The 21,587-nt window shown below is 54.9% G+C and overlaps 1 protein-coding gene and 1 pseudogene across 1 annotated transcript in view; both read right to left on the bottom strand.

Moving 5' to 3' along the window:
• The window catches only part of ASAP2 (ArfGAP with SH3 domain, ankyrin repeat and PH domain 2), a 93,732-nt gene that overhangs the window by 12,086 nt on the left and 60,059 nt on the right, over window positions 1-21,587 (bottom strand). The window contains exons 14-23 of the mRNA XM_025045790.1: window positions 21,303-21,469; window positions 19,018-19,151; window positions 12,794-12,888; window positions 9,440-9,629; window positions 8,718-8,803; window positions 7,818-7,933; window positions 6,856-6,923; window positions 5,449-5,562; window positions 2,932-3,184; window positions 228-365 (exon numbers count right to left, since the gene is read on the bottom strand). Of these exons, the coding sequence (XP_024901558.1) occupies window positions 228-365; window positions 2,932-3,184; window positions 5,449-5,562; window positions 6,856-6,923; window positions 7,818-7,933; window positions 8,718-8,803; window positions 9,440-9,629; window positions 12,794-12,888; window positions 19,018-19,151; window positions 21,303-21,469 (1,361 nt within the window). The remainder of the gene's footprint in view (window positions 1-227; window positions 366-2,931; window positions 3,185-5,448; window positions 5,563-6,855; window positions 6,924-7,817; window positions 7,934-8,717; window positions 8,804-9,439; window positions 9,630-12,793; window positions 12,889-19,017; window positions 19,152-21,302; window positions 21,470-21,587) is intronic.
• On the bottom strand, window positions 4,224-4,342 carry LOC112478530 (annotated as a pseudogene).

Here is a 21,587-nt window from a genome sequence, read left to right as displayed (position 1 = left end):
TGAGCCCCTCCTGGGTGCCAGACAGGGCTTGGCAGCGGGGGAGGCGGGGGCTGGAGGGGCCGGGGGCGGAAGAGCCACGGCCCTCCACGCAGCGCCGGGCACCGGGCAGCGCCTGCGCCCTGGGCGTGGGGCTCCAGGGAGCTGTCTCCCCACACGGCTGCAGAAGGCTCCCCCTGGCCATCCAGATCCACAAAGCCCACTGGCGAGAAAGGAAAAGAAAAACGTACTGGTCGATGTCACGCGGAGAGGGGGCAGCGGTGGGTGGACGGCTGGCGGATCTGACGAAGACCGCTGCCTGCTTACACCGTCCACACTTACAGAGTTTGTCTTCCACAGGGCGTTAGCGGAGGAGGAGGCTGTCTGAACTGCACACGCATGCACACGCACGCACACGCGCATGCGGGCAGGCGCACACGCACACACACAACAAAAACAGAAACAGAACACTGCATTATTGATCCTCTCCCTGATAAAACGATAGAGATGGCCCTTCTAGAACAGCATTAAGGCCACAGAGAGAACGCTGGTTTTTTAAAATCCCTGTCTCTGGTATCTGGAAGACAGATACCGATGCACCAAATGAATGATGCGTCCGGGAAAATTCCCAGCTGCTTTTCCCGGTCTTACTGATTTTATTTCTCAGATGCAATTGCTGGTTTGGAGAGGAACATGCGTAACCACAAAGGTGCGCCCTGAGCACCACACTCAGGTTACAGAACGGGGGCTTGTCTCCCATCCCTTAGGTTCCCCACCGACCCCCCGGCCTGTGGGGGTCACGGCACAAGGAGAGAAGGGTACGAGCCAAAGACACCAGGTGAAGGGGTCTTCTCTCCCACCTCTTGCAAACGTATTTCTGGCTAGAAATGGACACAGATGACACCAAGCAGCTCAGGTGACACCGCGGGGAGACGGTGCTGTCACGGTCACATCCCTTCCTCTGCCCCACAAAGCTCGGTGCTCTTCCTCATTGAGCGGCACCTGCTCAGGTGCACAGGGCCACCTGTGTCTGTGGCTGCACAGGGAACACAGGGCGGGGCCCGGAGAGGAAACGGGCCCCACGCGCAGGGCAAGGCCCCACATGCAGAGGGAGCCTTCGCACGTCTGCCATGGACAACACCTGCCCGGTGTGGGCATGACAGCATCAACACCCTTTTCTGGTTGCTGTTTGGGGACTCCACATTGGACCCAGTGTGGACGGGACAAAGGACGAGGAGATCTTCCAGGGACTAGCAGGGGTGAAGTGCAATCTATATCATACAAGGAAGAAATGAAGGTAAACTAACCACAGGAATCACAAAAATAAATGAAAAGACAGAAATCCTCTCATTCTGACGTTAGAAAAGCAAGAAATAAAGATGAACAGCTTTCCGTTCCTTTTACATGAGCCAACACAGCAAACTACGTTTCCCCACAGGACACAGAGTCAGCAGGAGCCTCTACTGGGGTGGAGATGGCCGCATCATTTCAGCTCGTCTTACACATCGCGGGAGAAGGCAGTGAGGTGTCCCCACAGGGGCCCAAGCTCAGCTGTTGCCATCACCTGCCAGAACCCAGAGAGGGTGACAGGGAGGACGATGCAGCTGTGAGACGTGATTTTGCAGCTTCCTTCCTGCTCAGGGACCTCCCCACCGAGCCAGGGTGCGGACACTGCCTGGGATGCAGGCGCCAGGGTGCTGGGTGCCGTGTGGGTGCTGGGCTCTGCTGGGGAGGGGAGCAGGCGGGGTTCCAGGTGCCTGCCTGGCGCAGACCCCACTTTCCTCTCTGTGGGTCTGCTCCTGAGGGGTGACTCAATGCCCCGGGCAATAGGCTCCTTGGCCTCTCTGGACCGCCCCGAGCTGTGTGGGAGGGTCGAGTGTGTGTGTGGGGCAGCCACACGCGCACTCAGATGCAGCAGGCAATAGGCTCCTTGGCCTCTCTGGACCGCCCCGCGCTGTGTGGGAGGGTCGAGATACCCAGGACAGTGTGTGTGTGGGGCAGCCACACGCGCACACAGATGCAGTAGGATGGTGCGTGCCACACTCACTCCTCAGCCCAGGCCACCGACACCCAGCCACGCTCCTCTCCCAGAGAGCAGCCACTGCACTAACGCAATCGGGGGCTTGTTTTGTGACCGCCTGTAGCCCACGGCAGCCATGGTGCTTGGAAGTCACGCCCCACGGAGGCGCCTGTCCCTCCTTCCCGTGGGAAGCCCTCCGAGGGCCCTGGCTGAACCTGCCTCGGGAGCAGCGTGGCCAGTCCCACTTCACTGCCAGGCAAATACTTAACTTCAGGGGATTCGCTTTCCATTTTTGTGAAAACACAAAGCAGTACCCGTTGAGCCCAACTCACGATGTTGTGACAGTGACCAAGGGCAGTGGCTTTGGCACATCAGGTATGGCGGCCACAGGGACTATTCTGCACTTTTACAGTTAGCCTGAGCGTTGTCCCCGAGTTAGCATCTTTTTATCCTTCATTTCATGGGGACCACGGAGATGAGAAATAACCACAGGGGCCACTGGCTGGCCGAGCACAGGCCGGGGAAATAAAGCAAAGAAGAGGGAAGGCAGAGGGAGGGGTCGTGAGGGGTGAAAAGCAAGAGAGAAAAGGACCAGAAAGAGGGTCTGCGGGCAGAGAGCTGATGGACCGGACCGGCGTCAGGAGCTGGCCCACCCGCCTCGGGCCTGCCCTGGTGGGACCCCGTGCTCCCCAAGTCACGCAGACGCCACACCTCTGCCCAGAACGAGCAGCAAGTCAAGACACTACCGCCACCGGCACCCTAGGAACGATGGAGTTCTTTTAGGAAGCGAACGACAGACTAGGGAACAAAAGGCCTCGAAGAAAACCACCGTCCCGATGCTGCCCAGGTGTCACCTGGTTGGGTGTAAAGCAACTACAAATGTCCCAAAGCCAAACCCCAAGCCGTGCAGCGGCAGGGCTGCCAGCAGGTCGTACCTTTGGCAACGTTCCGCGGGGGGAGGGGCGGGGCGCTGGTGGTGCTGGGGACTGCGGTCTGGCTGGGTGGCGGGCTGCCACTCAGGATGGCTCCATACGTCTCGTTCTGCAAGATGCTGGGCACGAAGCTCCTCTGCTTGTCCTTGACCAGGCCGGTGGCATCTCTGGCCAAAGACGCAGCGTTGGACTGCAGCTGGTTGGAGCCCAGCTGGTAGAAGCTGACGGGCCGGTCTTCTCGCCGACTGGGACTGGGCTGCAGAGGGGTGGCGGGCAGGTGTGTGAAACGCAGACACAGTGACCTCGTGGTCACAGTGTTCGATCTACTGGTGACGACCTCATGCACACCAACCACTTCCATTTGGGCACGGTGCGTTCCGACTCTCGACTATTACATAAGAGCTGCAAGACTTAAAACTCGCTTTTATCACGTCTCTTAATGGAAACACACACACACACGCAAACAAAAAAAAGCCATGATTTACCATGCTCCATTCAGTGAAAACAAGTCATTTCACCTTCGCGAGCCAGAGCTCCCCCAGCCTCGCCCCACTTTCCACCGCAGCGGCCCTCGCAGGCTTGCCTTCTGAGGCTGCAGTACAGCTGCGCTGGGCAGCCAGGTGCAACCACCCCCCAGCAGCGGTATGGCTAATTCAGGGGAGAGCAAAGTTTTCTTCTCATATGAACTAGACTCCCTGACATGCGTCTAACTCATGGCCTGTGGGGCCCCCACCTGGTTTTGTTAATGAAGTTTTACTGGAACACATCCATGCCCGGTCACTTACATATTTTGTCTGTGGCTGTTTTCGAGCCACCTGGCAGAGCTGAGTGGTAGCAACGAAGACTGATATTTTAGGCCCAGGAGTCTATAATTTTACTATCTGGCCCTTTAAAAAGTTTGCCGACCCCTGTCCTACTTGAAGGTCACGTGCATGGAATCATGACTTAGGCAAACGAGATCTAACTTACGCTTCAAATGTCAGCTCTGTTAAACAGCTATGATCTTGAGCAAATGACTTAACCTCGCTGACCCTATTTCTCATCTGCTTCTCGAGCACAGCGCTAGCCAAGCAGGTGTCGGCGTCTGCGGTGCCCGCTCCTCCCCTCATAGACGTACTCGCTCCGCCAGGCTCTGGCCAGCCCACCAGCTCAGACGCCGCTCAGGTGTGCAGAATTCAATGGCCACTGGCTCTTCACATATACTTTTATTTATTTTTTTAGGTGAGGCAACCCTTGGTTGACCTCACAGATTGCAAGGACTTGTCAGCTTACAATCTCTTATTTCTTATTTTTTACACCTACAGCACCTGGTCTTCCTAGGTGGCCTCCCATCCAAGGACTAACCAGGCCCGACCTTGCTTAGCTTCTGAGATCAGACGGGATCAGGCTTGTTCAGGGGGGCGTGGCCGTAGACCACACATACTTTTAAGGTCCAACAACGCCCAGGGCTGTGTGAGCGAACCAGCCCGCCACTCCCTGCTGAAAACAGAGTGCGTGGATGAGTGTTAGGGTCCCGAGCCAGAGCACTGGCCGCTGGACTTTTACTCGGGTGATGCCACCGGCTGTGTCACTTGCCCACAGGACGGGAATGTGGTGTGTGTGATGGAGAGGCTCTCGCCCCGGGCCAGGCATTTCAAACCTTCTCCTTCTTCTAAGAGCAGTAAGTGTAAAATCACTCAGCTCTTCTCACTGACGCTGTTTTATAGCTAACTCTGGGGAAACATCTTATTCTAAGAAACAGTAAGAATGGATGTGAAGGGCTCCATCAACAGGTAGCCCGCTGGGTTTCGGAAATGCCACGTACATAACGAGACACCCTCAATAACACAGCAGGACAGTGAAGACCTGCAGAAAACAGAAAACAACACGCCATTCCCCACGAGTAGCACGGTGGCTGCAGTGTGGGCTCTCTGGTCAGTCTATCTCAGTCTGACTCTCACTCTGAGACCTGTGTGAAGGTGGCCGCTTTCTGGCATCCCCGAGTGTGCATGACAGTACGTGTCACGAGAAGGGAACTGGACGAGGAGGCAAGAGTCCCCGGTCTGGCCCAAGCCGGTCTCAATACTTGCTTCATTGTGGCCAGGTGGACCTCTCTCGTGGCTTCAGTGACCCCGTCTGAAAAAGGAAACCGCTCGACCCATGAGCTCCAAGGGTCATTTAATGATGTTGGTTATTATGTGAAGACCACCTTTAGGTGAACGCGGTCACTGGTACTGGGGAAGACCAGGTTCTTTGTCACATCATCCACAGAGCGTGAGTTTCCACTAAAACCCAAAGCATCAAAGGTCCCGTACACCCAAAGGTGAGCAGCCACCTGTGATGGCATAATCCACGTTCCTTTAAAGTACCGTGTGGGAGCTGGGAGGCTGGAGGGGTAAAACCAAAACCTACGAAATCAGTGGAAGCAAAAAGTGAACTGTATTTCCTACAAAACAGCTTTCTGCCCTAATCACAGGCCAGAAACCACGCTGCTCTGAATGAGCTTACAGAACTCTCGACGCCTGACAGCCCGGCACAGACCTGCAGTTTCTCGTCCATGTCGTCATCGCTCTCATCCAGGTCTTCATGGAGCAGTCGCCATTCATACTCGACGTGGACGTGGGAATTGAACCTTCCAGATAAGGCTTGGGTCAGCTGAGGAGAACAAAGGACTGTGGGTGACGCTGCTCATGCACCCGGCCCCGCGCAGCCCCAGGGAGCGGGCACCCACCAACACGTCCAGGAGGGAGAGCACTGGCTGGCGGGAAGGGGCCCGGGACTGCAGTACGAGGCCGGCCACGTCGACCGGTCTCTGGGCCTCAGGAGAGCCCCCTCCCTAATCCAGACGACCACGAGACTCCCGTCGTGTGCTATGTACACTGTAAAGCGCTGCCCGCGGGCAAGGACAGTGAGATCTATTTGAGGATGACGGGCAGCCCAGCCCGTAAGTATGGACAGCAGCACCTGGGCTCAAACTCAACCTGCACAGAACGAGCGAGTGCCCGCTGTGAACCCCGCCTTCCCCAGCGGACACGAGACAACTGAGCCCTGCAGAAGACAACGTGAAAGACTGTCTTCTCAATTCTCTCAAGGATGGTGAATGGCTGGTTCCACTACATGAACTGGAAGGAAGCTAATTCATTAGCTACAAGAGGGGTCTTGTGACATTAGAGCTTAATTATCTTCATAGCCAGAGAGTAGCTGTGCGCCCTCTGGTAAGTTGCTTAGCCTTGCTGTCCTCGTCTGTGAAATGGGGGTAGCAGCAGAGGCCACGCCAAAAAGCAGTTGTCAGGATGACGTGAGTCAGTAAACAGTGCTCAGAACAGTGCCTGTTACTCATCCGACACACCTACGGCCTTTCCATTTCCTGAGCACTTCACAGAGTCCAACAGTAACTCCCACGACCACCTCGCACACTGGCGTCACCGTCTCCACGTCACAAAAACGGAAATGGTGGCGAGTTGGCATGGCCTTCCTGAGTCACAGCGGTGGGACCGCACCACAAACCAGGGTCCGCCTGACCCCAGCGGGCTCTGTCCACTGGCCACACTGTCTCATCTTCCAGGACGGGACAGGAGAAGGTGGTGCACAATAACCCAAACGCTTTGGGCAGGGGGATGGAACAGAGCCAGCTCTGGTGTGCTGACGCGAAGGGTCGCACCAACAGCTTAGACACGTCAGAGGACAGGCAGCCTCCTGGCCTCTGCTCCACGTGCCCAGACAACAACGCCAGGGGCGCTGTCAACACGTCCAGCCAGCGAATACCAACCAGGCGTCACTTGGAGGGGAGTGGTCATCGCCTCTGGAAAGGCTCCCCAAAACACTTTCTCTAAGTCGTCCCATCGAGGACACTGGGATCTGATCAGGACCCACACTGCCGGGCTCAGAAGCAGCCCTCCCCGAGGGTCCTGGGACGTCCGCGCCCACCCACGCCGGCCACACACTCACCAGCTCCTCACAGTGCTCGTGCCTGAGGCGCCTGGCGATGTCCAGCGGGGTCTCTCCTGACTCGTTGGCTGAGGGAGGGAGGCAAGGGGAAGCATCACAACAAAGCCAGTGACGTGTGACATCAAGAGACAATTAACAAGACAGAGGGGGAGCACTACATCAAACTGCACGTGACTGATGAACTCCGCAGTGAGCTGGCTTTACTCAGGGCTGAGTTTGTGTCATGACTGTACAGAACTGCTGTGTGTAGTAAGATTTTATAAGACAAGGTTTGCGCTAACCGTGAAAATCAAACTGCTGAAGCAGCCAACCAGTGAAAGCCAATATGGAAACTCTAAGTCGAAGGAAATGGTCCATCATAACTCTAACCAAAGCACTGTTGATGGAGCTGCAGCACCTGCTACAATAAGCTGCACTTCCTGTTAAGCTGTCTACAAATCTGGAATTGTACACTTTCTTCTAAATAAACCTCAGTCAATGAAGTGGGGATTGAAAAACAAAAACTTGACTCTCAAACAGATGTGTGCTTCCTTTCTCTTTGCAAGAGCCCTTCGTAAGCGAGCACTCCGTCACGGCTCGTCACAGCCGGCTGCCCTCGGGCTGGACTGTGCCTGGCCAGCTGACCGCCAGCACATCAGGGTCCCATGGTCAAGGCAGGGACAGTGAACAGTGTCCTCCACAGCACATCAGCTGCCCCGGCTGATCCTGGGTGTGGATTAGGGACCGGAGGGCACAACGCCCAAACCTGGAGCAAATCCACCGCCTCAGTGACAGCCGCAGGGCCTGTCCTCTGCCTCGGCGCCCACACGATGCCCGCCAATGCTGGCGTCTGCCAAACGGGGCGGATGCCGCTGCAGGGCAGACCCAGCGCCCTGCAGAACACAGGGCGGGGGCGGCCTTCTCCTTAGAGAGTGCGGTGGCCTCGCCCAGCGTCTGCCCCGGAGCAGGGCGATGGCGCTCACCTATCTCGATGGACGCCTTGCCGCGCAGGAGCAGCTTGAGGCACTCGGCGTTGTCCGTCAGGCAGCAGTAGTGCAGGGCCGTGCTGCCTTTCACCGTCTGCTTGTCCAGGTTCCCACTGGCGAGAACGGGGAAGAGGCAGGCGGTGAGTCCCGGCCCGGGCAGGGGACCGAGACGCGGGCAGGAGAGTGGCAAGCTGCCAGCAGCCCCGGAGGATTTCCCTCAGTCCTCCTGCCGGGTGGGCGTGATGTCCTCGGCCCCAGGCCCCGGGAACCAGCGGCGATGGCAGAGAAGGCCGGAGAGGGTGAGGCCGCTGTGCCACCCGCCTTCCCACCCGCTTCCCCACCGGTGATGGCCTGTCCTGTCCCACAGAAGAACGAGCTTTTCCACCTTATAATTGATACTTTCGCCAGAAAGGGGAAAGGCCACCTCCCCAAAGTCCAGGGTCCCAAGCCTCCTCTGGGCCTGCTCGCCCTGGACTGGCCCTGAAACCTGGCTCAGGGGGAATTGTGAGGAGATTTCAAATGTTCTTCTCACATAAAACAAGACCAGGTCACCCCGGAAAGGTACTCGTGTGCCTCAGGCGTGAGACAAGACACTCGACCCATGGTGGGGGCCATGGACAGTCTGCTTGCCAGGGGCCTGGTGTCTCCCTGGGTCCTCGACACCCAACGCAGAGCTGTGCAGGCCTTGTGAGGGGTGTCCTCCTGCGCACCCCAGGCTTCCGTAGGATGGCACCAGCGCCCCACACCCGTGACACTTTTCCTGTCCCGTAATTAATGCTCAGACCTGGGGAAATCCCAGCGCCTCAGCCACACCTGACGCGGTGAGCCAGCACCAGACACCTTCCCCGGAAATACCAAGGGCCAAAACTAAACGCCCCCCAGTGGCGGAGCACCCACCTGTTCTGAACCAAAAAGTCTACGATGTGAAGGGAGGTCCGGTCCACGGATCTGACGGCCAGATGGAGGGCGGTCTCATCCGGCTCCTGCAGACCGAAGAGAAATGGCCCAGAATCCCAAGGGGGAACGTTCAGTTTTGTGTCCCACACAAATGACATTGTGTATCTCTCTTCCAAAAGCCTTTTACTCTTTCTTTCACAAATCTGTCACTAAGATACACAGCGCCCCCTTCGACCTCCGCAGCAGACTCTGCCCTTGGGACCCTGCAGCTCGGAGGCTGGTCCTACATCTCGCTCCACGGGAAGTAACGAGGGATTTGGCGGTGTCCTATCGAACTCCTCCCATCTTTCTGTCCTTGTCCCTGTACTAAGGACACGAGGCGCTAAGACCTGGACTGTCTTCAGCTGACAATGTGGGGGATGCGACCACCGCTGCCTTTTCTGAAAGTTCTGGAAAGTGAGGGGAAGACACCCCATGGCGTTGTTTCTGGTGGGGGAGGGGCGAGAGGTGCGGGCGAAGGAAACGCCACACCAGCCCCCGTGGAGGCACAGCGCGGGGACGCGACGGACCGACCGCTGACCCGACCGCCGACCCGACCGCCCTGGCCTGAGCTCTCGCTCGCCCTGTGCTACGCCGTCAGCGTTCGATTTCACGGCCCTGCCCGCTTTGCTCCCTTTACCCCCTTTTCCTTTTACTCCAAGTGGCAAAAGCCACGCGCTCACATGTCCATTGGCCAGCGGGATTTTTTCTGTAAGATCCACGCCATCAGCATACGCCTGGAGTAATCCAAAAATATCTCTTGTTTTGACGGCCTCGCACAGGCCGTGAAGCTTCGCCGCGTTATCCGCGTGTTTTTTCCTTGCATATCTCCTCTCAATGTACTTGGCGGTTATGTAGTCCTTCCTGGCGTTCCTGAAATCAAACACCGTCGCCTTGTAAGTGACTAAGGGCCTCCGTTCAAACACGTGCAGCACCTGCTCATTAGTTCGCCCCCACCCTCCTTGTAAGCAGCACTGGCAGAGTGACGTCAACCGGGAAGCAGCCACCACGTGACCACTGCAGCACCCGCGTTCGCTGTGACGCCCTGAGCACTTTCATGATGCGTCGAAACCCTCGTTTCCAACACAGGCCTCGAGGCCCAGTGTGGGGCTCCCGGGGCCCGGCCGGGTCCCGAAGGTGGCCGTGCAGGTGGATGACGCACATGCAGGGCGGGGCTGCGTGCTCCGCCGCGTCTCCACTCCCGTCCTCGATTTCCGTGTCCCCACCTCACCGAGCTGCTGCCGTCGCCACCTGGTGCAAGTCGCACGCCTTCGCTTGCCAAGGTCCCTGCACATGGCACGGTGTGTGCCTTCTCCCCCAGGTAATGCACATTCCTCGACAGCTGTGCGCGCGTCACCCCCAGACCGCCTGGCTTGCCCTCTGTCAGAAGGTGTGCTCTTGGGCGGTCAGTCTGTCTGTCTGCCTGTCTGCCTGCCCGCCTGCCCATGGCTTTGTAAAGGACATTTACTACCATGTGACTCCTCTGCCCCTCCCCCTTCTCGAAAGGCTTAGGCTTTTGAAGAAAAGCAATGAGGTTAATATAACGATACAGCTGGCATGTTGTCCAGAAGGGAGGTTCTCACACTTCTGGAGGACAGAGCATACACAGGGGTCCCGAATCACAGGAGAGAAATGGTCCCGGCCTCTGCAAGCAGACCAAACCTCCCGCCTACGCACGTCTCCCAGCACCCCCAAACCCAGCTCGGTTTTCACAGGCTGTCAGAGAGTCTTTGGCTTCCCCACCAACAGATTTTTCTGTAGATGGCATGTTGTTCTGAGATAAAGCCAGAAATAGCATATTCCTTTTACCTGGAAATACTAGCTTATTTAAGTAACCACAGAGCTGGGACTTTATCTCTGATTTGTTGATTCATTAAATATGCTCTTCCCAGAACAAGCAACGTATTGTGGTGGGAAGTACAAAGATGAATAAGATGTAATTTATCAGAAAATATATGTAAATGCCTAGGTATGATACAATGTGGGATGAAATGTTTTAGAACAGATTCGAAAGCTGCAGGAGCAGAGGGGGCCTGCTGACGATTTCAGCCGAGGAGGTAAGAAGGCGGGTGGCATCTTGCCCTCACATCGGTCTCTGCCCTCCTTTGCAGAAAAAAGGAAGGAGTAAACTTAAATGTCTTTTTCATTTGTGCCAAGGATGGCGGGGAGGGGGTCTCGATGCAGACAAAACATTTATATTGTAGGGTTCCAAGCAGATAGTACGCATTTTTGAGAATCGTCTAGCTCCAGAATAAACAAAATTTCTGCCTTTATAAAGTACTCTTGGTACACAGAAGAAATTATTTATTATATACTTTGTCAAAATTGACTGACATTACAGCATTTTGGGAAATCACCTTCACTGTGAGAGTAAGTGTCAAACAGTAAATAAATGACCATGCAATTCCTTTTACTCAACAGGACCTCCCGGTGATCCCCAGAAGGATCAGCTCACTTCTCAGTCACTCTTCAACTGAACCCTAGTTTGAGAGGGGCCCAATTTTTCAGGGTGTGTGGAATGGACGCTGCCCAATCCTGGTGAGCAAGCGGCAGGCTGACCCCAGCCTAGTAAGATGTGCTTCACTCCATCTTCCCGCTGGAGCCCCAGCGACTCTGAGGCGCGGGGGGCTGTTTCCTTGCTCGCGTTAGAGGAGGGGGGCTCAGAGCTGGCAGCCCGCCTGCCTGGGGCCACGAGCAGGTGTGGACTGGATGTGTGTCCTGCTCTACCTCTCCAGGTTGGGGTAAGGGCAAAGATTCGAAACTCAAGACTTTCACCGAGAGAGGACAGTAACTCTGCAAGCCTCGTGCTTGGTCTCTAAAACCACGCGTTATCCAGCCTGCTGCACGCCTCAGACGGGAGCTGACTAATCCGGCACAACCGAAGGCTCACCTCAGACACCTGAGAGCCGGGAGGGGTACAATGGACATGTGTCTGCTCGTTCCTCTAGTTCTAAGCTCCCCCACTGTATTAAGTCTCTTCACCTGAACACAAAAGAACACAGATCCCACAACCTCTGCTTCCCAAAGATGTGCCCCCCGCCCCCCCCCCCGGCTGCAATGCTTACAAAAATCTCAATTCTCTGCTTTTAGAAAGGGCCTGCACACTGCCTCCTATCTGTAAAGTTGCTCCTGAAGCTGCTGTTCCCGGCTCCCTTGCCCAGTGTCCTTTCAGAGGCCTGGGCCACCAGTGCACCTCAGGCTCACTCCAAGGGCAGCGCTGCCTCTGTAAACGAGTTTTACGTGCTCCATTTATCACGTGTCTCTCTCTCCTGCCAGAGCACTGATCTGGACTCACCGCTCAAACGCAGGTGCTGTCTCTTTTAACTGGCCTGGAGACAACTCCCTCCCCCTCCCCTTCCTCGGCCTGCCTCGCTGGGCATCACACTTTAGCTTTAGCGGATAAACCAGCCCCAGGCCTCCTGTGGGCAGGCCGTCCACTGCGCTGGCCCGTCTGCCTCCCGTCCACCTCTCGCTCAGAGACGTGTGACCTGCGTGATTCGTACTTTGCTTGACAAGACTGGCAGGAAAAGCCCCTGTTGTGAGCTCTGCCTCGACGGGCCAGCTGGATGCGTGTGATGAGGCACAGAAGCTTCTTGGTCAGGTTTGCTATTAACAGTAAAACAGCAAACATTTTTTGGAAGGAAACAACACACTCCACATTTGTAAGGACACCGGGAAAGAGAACGATACACAATCGTGTTTCTGTGACAACTAGCCCTCTCAGGTGGCTCGGAATTTACCTGGAAAGAACTAAGACAGGGAGTGAGCACACCCGGGGCCGGCAGGCGATCGCACCCGCACACCACCAGCAGGGGGCGACACTCACCACACCCAGAGTCTCCACCAAACATCTGTGTGGACACCCAAAAAGGTTAAGATGACTAAAATAGCAAAACAAAACAAAAAACACCAACGTAGGCCGATTTATTCCCTAAAGAAACATCTGATGTAGCCAAACCCGTCACTCCCCTCCTGTCAGGCTCGGGGACGGGGCCGACCCTCGTTCGGGAGGGGAGGACAGCCGGTCCCACACTTACATGTCGCTGCCAGGGTTGGGTTTGACCGAGTCCTCGGCTGGAAGGCAACACTCCATAATCTCGTTAAAGCCTGCGTTCCCAATATTCTTGGCGAGCTGCAGAAACAAAAGTCCATTTGAGGGTACTCAATTATTCATGCTTCCCACTGCTACATGCTCCTCATCCATCTGATGATTTATTTAGCGGCCACTAAGAAATAGCGCAATAAAGTGGTTTGCCTTTAATAAACATGGACAAAACCCAAACCCCAAAGGCAGCCATAGAAGCCGAGAGGCAGCAAGCAGCAGGCCTGCTAGAGGAGTGTTCTCAGAACGTGCCCGGATGGAGCGCGGGTGTGACAGAAAGGGGGGGACTTGGCCCAACGTGGCTTCCGTCCTTACCCGCTCCCTCGAACACCCGTGATGTGACAAAAATGGACCTGACTGCCTCGACTTGGGCCGGCGAGGAGGTGGCTCTGATGCAGGGGAGAGGGCACTGGGCCTGGGAGCCAAGATCTGGGTTCAAAGCATGGTTCTATTTCCTGGCTTTGGGACCGCAGGTAAGTCAGTTTACCAGAGCTCCGATTTCCCATCAGTAAGATGGGGACGATACCTACCTTGCTGGGTGGTAGTAACGGTAAAATGGGACCACTTAGGCGAAAGCACTCAGTGAACTGAAGAGCTAAAAATATAAAGCCTTTGTTCCCAATGGAAGGTCCTCATTCGCCAATCGACCTTCTGACTTGTTCAAAATTAAGTGAACACATGTTCGTTAACGCTTACTGTACGCCTGGCACTGTTCGGCGTTCGACACACAGGCACTAAGATAAATGTCACCGTGTGCCTTAGTAGAGCCGCCCCGACAGGATGGCAGCTGGCACCCTTCCGAACGGAGGCGCGAACCCCGAATGACCGGGAGCTCCTTAGAAGCAGGGGTTCACTCGTCCAAGCACCCCGCTCAGCGCCTGACAGAGAGATCAGTTTCCAGGCCAGCGTCTCCGATGTCTAACGACACAAAATACCCCGAAAGGGCCCCCGGCCCAGTGCTGTGGACGGAAGAGACATTTTAACGTCCTTGCTGACGATGCAGTGGGGAGCGCTCTCAGCGGACTGTGCGGAGAAGGGCTGTTGGGGACGTCCCGGGAGACAAAGCTGCTGCCTGAACGGCTCCTTCTCTCTCCAGGGAACCGGCTGGAGGAACAGCCAAAGGGATGCGGGTTCGGAAAGCGCGCTTCCTGGTGGCAGTAACGTGGAACAGTGCAAGGGGGCCGGAGGGACAGGGGGACGGCGGTGAGGACCATTCCTCAGCTTCCCCTGTCCTTGCCAGTCACCAAAGCTTCCCAGATGGTCCCGAGCACCACGCGCTAACCAAGTCCGCCCCAGTCCCCAGGCCAGAGTCAGGTGGCCAGACTCCAGGCTCTGCATTAGTCCCCCAGAGACGGGCTGATGGTCAGGGTGGCACGCCACGTCAGGTGACAGGGGCTGACGGCCTGCGAAGGGTTTCTTGGGCAGCCGGTGTCAGATCCAGGACTGACCCCACTCGGTGTCGGAGCCCCTGCCTGGAACAGGCGTGCGTTAGTTAACACGCCATCTTCCAATGTAGCGTGGACACCGTCGCTGAGCCAAGCACAGTCATTTCCAGGTGAGTGACAGAACCAGCCGCAGTGCCCCTGTGACTGAGGAACACGCACGCCCTCCAATCTATGACAAGCAGATGGGCGAGGGCTGCGAGGAGAGCTCCCCAGGAATCAGAAAGCTGCTTCCCTTCTGCTTGTCGCTGGCTGGTGTACTAGGGGACAGCTGGTCCAGGGAGCCACCGCGTCGTGCGTCACACTTGTCCAATGCCGAGAAATGTGCCGCCTCACAGTTTTGCCAAGTTCCAGTGAAGACTTCAGCCTGCAGAGAAGCCCTCTGAAACCATCGACGAAAGCAAAGCACTCGCAGATGGAGGCTGCAGGTTCAAGTCAAGAAAACGGGGGCCCAGCAGGCCACGTGGGCAGGAGCCAAGGAAGCAGGAAGGCCGGCTCACGTGCCCTCCACTCCCAGGGTTCCATCCCCAGGCCTGTGAGGGCTCGCCGAGGCAGACACGGGGCAGACTCCACGCAGGGAGCGAACCCCAGCCACAGGCCAGTCCGTGAATGCACACCGACCCCTCGGGTGTGCTAGGCGCTGGGCACTGACACGCTCTTGCCTGAAGGAACTCAGTCTAGCAAGACTGCGATGAATTAAAACGGGACAAGAAGCCCGTGCCAAGAACTGTGAGGACGAGATGCACAGGCACGCCAGAGAGGAACCCGGTCAAGACGGCCGCTTGCCACTCTCGCCCTGCACGAGATCCCGCACGGCACGGAAGCACGCCGAGGACGGGGACCAGGATCGCACATGCCGGAGACACCGGGCCGTGCAGGGCCCACGGAGCTGGGAAGAGGCCTGCCTCATGCTGGACGGCTTGTTAACGGCCTCATGGAGGAAAGGTAGGAGGAAGCCATGGGAGAGGCCCCGGTCAGCGACGTGTGCTCCCCAGGCTTTCGACCCTGTTCTTCAGTTTGATGGAAGAAGAATTTTTAAGTTACTAACTCGAATTCAATTGTGTAATATCCAAATCTCCTTTATGGTGTGAAATGGATCATATGATAATATTCTGTACAAATAATACTGTTTTACGTGTGGCCTGAAAATCAGTTTTGAAACGATGACCTATGTTAAGAAAGAAATTTATTTTTCATGTATCTGTGCTTGCCATCGGGAGGTTTTCTGAAAGCAGGTTTGCTTTTAAACCTGAGGACTAAGCTGGTGCAGGCTAACGCGGTAAAAATGGCACCGATTCCCTGAACCAATCGAATGAATGCGTCAGTTACCCGTTTCCTTCCACTGAAGGAGAAGTGATTCCGAAAGCAGGCAGAGGAAGAGAAGATGAGTACCAGCCAGCGGCCTTCATGGCTGCTGCTGAAATCCACCCAGTTAACATGGAAATCAAGTGTGCTTCGAGCAAAAACGAATTAAAAAGGATGTGGTGACACCGTCACAGCAGACCATGTGGGGACACTGTTTGCAAACCCACGTCCAGAAAGTAACTTACAGAATTAAGGAAAAGACTTTACCGCGAGGGCTATGCTGCAGCCACAGGGGAACACACAAGCGACGTTTTGTGGGGGGAGCATCCGCGTGTTCAGGAACACAGTGCCAGCCAGAGCAAAAATCCCAGCTTGTGTACCCGCTGTCTCTGTCCAGCCACCCAGAGCCTCTTTCCTGTCACGGCGCATCACCCCGAGGTGTGGGCTCCGGGACCGACTCACCTAGAGACAGGGACCAGCGCTGTGAAGCGCCGTGCCCAGGCTGCAGCCTCGCGAACGCTGGGAACCTATTCCCCAGCTCGTCCTGTCGTGTCCTCTACGGGGTACGCAGAGAGGGCTCACTGACGTGTGCCACACAAGAGAACACGCCGTGAGGACCCAGACCAAAGACCCTGACGCTGCTGCTCTGAGCGGGAAGGTTTGTCAGGGAGCAGACGGCCAGAGGGGGGTCTGTGTGGATTCAGACGGCCGGGGGACGGGGTGGGGGCACGTGGCTCGTTCTTCTGAACAGATTCTATTAAGGTCACCTTGGAGGAAGAGATAGTAATGATAGCTAACGTTCTGTGGTTTTTACTACATGCCAGACACACACACGCACACACATGCACACATGTGCGTGTCTGAAGCCTTCGGAAAATCCTTTGTTCAGCCATCCGACTGTCTAAGCAAAAATAAAATAACCTGGCTCTTTAAAAGGCTTGTAGTTCTCACGCTTTACAAACGAATGCTAAGACCCGACACACACTCTCTACCTATCACATAACCTGACGGCTGAGGAAGAAGGGGTCTGCACACGACGTCGTGCACGCGGTCCTGGCACACGGGAAGGTCGTCGGGGTGAGAAGCCAGCCCACCAGCCGGAGCTCGGGGGCAAGCAGGGGGTGGAGACACACCCCACACGGCTCAGGGCCTTCTCCCCTTGCTTTCCGATAACCACTGAGGAAAAGGGACAGTTAGATAAGGGAGAGTTTGAGGCCACGGCAGAGATTAGATTCTGCAAATATCTGCACATACGAATTCACCAGGCTCGGCCCGATTTCTCTGTGATGGCTGAGTGTCGGCCAAACTCTAAACTCCGACGAGAAAACACAAACAGAGGCTCTGGGGGACAAAACCTCGGATCTGGACCCCCTAGGGATCAGAGTCGCCTCACACTCTCAGATGAAAACATTTCCCTTCACCCTCTTTCAGTGTCTCCCTCCTCAGGAGGTGAGCGAGTCTCGTGAAGACCAGCGGTTCAATTTCTGGGACATACGTAAGCGGGTATCACAGATGGGGTGGAGTCGAGCGCCTTCCCATTCATGAGAGATAAAATTACATTCCATAAACTCATAACTTAAAAATCATTGAAAAGTAATTGATACTCAAAACTCACCCCCCCTTCCCAGTGGTTTGGCTCTGTGTCACTACTGCCTGTTTCTGTGGTCACTCTGACTGCTCCAAGTGTCTGGCAAGCCTCTGGCAGGCGGTGCCCAGCACCCGCTTCCCGCTCCACGCAGTGACCCGCACCCGGAGCCTGAGACGCGCCCGTGGGGGCGAGAACGGCACGTGCACAGGCAGACGACATGGCAGGGCTCCCTTACCAGGGGCCTGGTATCTGTTAGTGATGGGATGGGGGAGCGAGGGGGTACAGGAGTGACACAGGACAAGCCAACCCACCGCAAAGGCCAGTGTATGTCCCGGGCTCCTCACAGGTGAAGAGTGCGTGCTCTGGACGCAGGTTAAAGGGGCCCGCACCAAGTTCCAGCACTCCAGCAACCCACGGCCTTGGGCACATTAAAACCATCTAAGCCTCAGCTCCTCCTCGGTAAAGTGGGGATGATGTACCCAGGCCACAGGGCCGTTGTCAAGGGCAAGTGTGCTAATACCACAAGCGCTCTGCAAAGTGCCCGGCACAAAATGAGCGATTATTATTTCACCGTAAGTCACGCAATGCTCGCTTCCCACTGTTTTAAGAAAATCAGTATAGGTTACCTGTGCTTACTGAGAAGTGATTTGTATTTCTTTGAAAATACACAGTGAGAGTCTCAAATCTACACCAAAGTACTGCCTGTACACACACAGCTCCATGACGCAGGCTGTCCGCATCGCTACGCTACCAAGAGCCAGTGTGCAGCCGAGAGGACACTGCTTGGGTCTGGCCGAGGCCAGCTCAGTTTTAGACTTGAAGTGATCAGGGATGCTACTGACTGGGTGACCAAAATCCACTCTGGTTGCTCCCTACTTGGTCCTTCTGGGTCACAAAGGAATTCTTAGGGAAGGCTGGAAGGACAAAGTGGTTCAAACAAACGCATTACGAGTTTAGACATGTTGGATCCAGAGGAGTCATCGATGAGAGTTATGGCCCCTGAGAGATATACTGACCACAATAATTGATTTTGTGTCAAGACTATTGCTCTTGACATTAAAATCAATGGCACTCAATATCCACTTAATATTTACTGTCCGACGTCCAGCTACTCCAAGAAAAAATTTCAAACAGTGCTCTCTAACCTGCAATTATAGACTTTAAAAATGGTCCGCAAAGGATCATGTTTCAGGTGGCCCCAAAGGACCACCTACATGTGATGTGCCCTGCTCCTCAATACTCTGTAGGACACTTCACAGAAAATGTTTCGACCTCCTAATATCTATTTGTACCACATGGCTTGTGTGTTTTCACTGATTCAAGAATGAAAGACTTCAGGAACGAAGGCAATAAAAGCAAAGACCAATATCTGTCCCAAAGGGGGACAGCAAGGGGCAGAGGAAAATGCACTGGCAGCGAAGCCCAGCAGTGACCACGGACTTGGCAGGAACCCACCGATGACTCAGGGAGGAGGAGCCCTTGACTGCCAGGCTTCAGGTTCTGCATGTTTAATGAACGATGTGAACTAGACTATGCCGACATCCCATTCCAGAACCTTACCCTGGTCTCAACGCTTCTTTATGAGTTTCATTTTACTTGATTTACTTAAGAATAAAGTTTTGCAACAAGAAGCGACCTCAACTACTAGCAGCTGAGAAGGAGCAATTATCAATGAGTCTGTAATTGCCCAAATCCATCTGGCGAGTATCAACAACCACCCGCCCAGTGGAATTTCAAGAAACTAAAATAGATTCGAGTGCCAAAATTAAAACTTAGCTTTCGGCTCCTTTACTTCCATCCCAAAGTCAAGGGTTTGAACATTACCAGCAGCTCGGATGTTCCCAGCACATCTAACGTCAGGGACTGCATCCTGGAGTAGTGAACCCCCAGCTCCCGGTGGATCCCGGAACACTCGATGCAGGTCAGAATGCCCAGGTTGGTGGAAAGCCACGTGGGATCTGCCAAGGAGAACAGAGGAGATTGGGGCGTGCAGTAATTAATGGGTCAGGGGTCGGGACGTTTTCCTGCTTAATTACTAAACATGGGGTTTTGAGCATGAGTCTGTTTTTGATCCTTGATGCAGCCAGTACCTTCATTCCACCATAATTACCAACAATTTACATTCAACACACACATATGCACAGGTCTCTCCTCCCTCCTCTTCCTATGCTTCTGCCTCCCCATCCTTCCATTCATTTATTGAGTGGCAGACAGGTGCTATGTGAACAACAATGAACAGGACACGGTGCCCTCTAGTGGCCACGGTCCCTGGAGGGCTGTCCTGACGACAGACCATGCTCATCACCAACCGGCTCAAGCCAGCAAAAGGGAGAAACAGGAGGCCTGCCAAGTCCTCTACTACGGGGTGGACTGACGTAGAATGCACTCGTCCACATGTTCGCAAAGACGCCAATAACGACGACGGAGACCACACGCCACGTGCCATGCCGTGCTGTGGAAGCAGCAGTAAGAGCTCACACGGTGAGAGCGGCAGAAATTATAGCTCTTTCCACATAATACCTCGTTTAAAGCGTACGGAAGGTGTCCCAGGAGGGGACCAGGGCCGGCACCTTCAGGGCTCAGAAGGGCCTCACTCGGGGCTGCAGGTGGATGCAGAGCCAGGCTTCAGCCCCACCTTTACCTGGGCTCAAACCCACACTGGCACCATGTCACCGTGTTCCTCCTCAGTGTTACCTACTCACTGAGGCACCCTACTATGTGTGTGGCACATAGTAGGTACTCAAGAAGTACCTGACGGGTGAATGCTGAATTTACTGAAAATGGAATTCAAAATAAAACCTACTCGAGCACATTATCACAGACCATAAGTACAATGCTCTTTAGAATTGCTCGTTGTCCTTAGAAACGCACAGCAGGTAAATATCACAACCCTAGTCACTAAAAAAGTGTGAAGTTATTTTTCAAATGTTCAAGTTGTAAAAAATTTTATCCACAGTAGGGAATACTTCCGGGCATCTGTGTTTCCCCTTCACTATTCTACCGTACCAACTGTGCCATGCTTTTGGCAGGTATGAGCGTACATTTAGCCCACCTCATATCAAGTTTTTAAACCACTCACGTTGTCTTAGCATTTTAAAACAGAAATCTGCTTAGCTTTGACTTCCTTAAGAAAGTGTTTTCAAAGTCCAAGTACTAAACTATCCTTAAGAAGAAGCACCATTCACTACTTATCACTCCCTAAAGTATTAAGACCCAAAGAGATCTTAAAAGGTCCTGCCAAGAAGATATTTTTTAATGGGTCTAAGATCCCAGGAGGCCAGTCCTCAAATTACCCCCAAATACGGCCTTCGGTCTCGTGGCATTTCTCAGCTCACCACTCCATTTTTGTTGTGTTGGTTGCTTATAAAAATTGTCGGAATCTGAGGAGTGAAAAGGTAATGGACCACCCCAGCTGAGCCACAGTCTTTCTCATCTATAAAGGTTCAGAAAAGCCTGCTCCATATTCCGACGCCAACACCATTCCACCTTAATTAGGAGAATGAGCCAACTCCTTAAACTTTTAAAATACTAGCTGTTAAAAATCTACAGTGACACTCTATGTCCATTAAAAATGAAGGCCCTAATAGGCTTAATCAAAATGCACAAGCTAACATCTCATTTTACGAGATACGTAGAGCTGGAAGCGACCTGCGGACCCCCTCGACTGGTTCCTTTGTTTTCCATATAGGGAAGATCGACAGCTAACAGAATAAGCGGCGCTTCCAGGGCCACAGTCTAGACCGCGGCTTAAAGTTACAGGGTGGGAAGTTCCACGTGGTGGGACAAAGGCCGGTGGGGTCAAACCCGGGAAAAGCCTCTGGAGCCGTCAAGGTGACTCGATGACCTTGATCTCGCCCTCGCTCTGCACTTCAGTTTTCATGTCTCAGAAAGCATTAAATCCTTTCAGCTCCATCAGGCCCCCTCATGGGATGCCCCCCACATCCCGTGCCATCCAAATGTGCTCAGTAAGCAAGTGCCAGGTGGCCGCAGCCGCGCTGAGCTACACCAGCTCTCCATTTAAAACGAGGGGGAAAGTTAGCAACCGGGTTCTGTGGCTCGGGAGGCAGGGGTGGGGCCTCGGAGCTGGGGGGGGGAGAGGGGGTGGTCACCTGGCGCCCCGCAGTCGCAGCACATGTCGTTGCCCGTCATCCTCTGGACCTCGGAGATGATGTCCTTGGTCAGCTCCTGGACGATGTTGTTCTCTCCGGTGCTGTCGTCGCCCTTGAACGCGTTGTTCAGCGCTTCTTCCTTGCTGTTCTGAAGCACAGACACCCATCTAGAGAACCACAGAGGCCGCGTTACTCCCGGGGCCGCCGCGTTACTCCCGGGGCCTCCGCGTCACACCCCGGGGGCCTCCGCGTCACACCCCGGGGGCCTCCGCGTCACCCCGGGGG

This window comes from Pteropus alecto, unplaced genomic scaffold, assembly GCF_000325575.1.
Source record: "Pteropus alecto unplaced genomic scaffold, ASM32557v1 scaffold61, whole genome shotgun sequence".
In the NCBI taxonomy this organism is placed as follows: domain Eukaryota; kingdom Metazoa; phylum Chordata; class Mammalia; order Chiroptera; family Pteropodidae; genus Pteropus; species Pteropus alecto.
The sequence above is the reverse complement of the archived record's forward strand: the minus strand, read 5'-3'. Positions and strand labels throughout refer to the sequence as shown.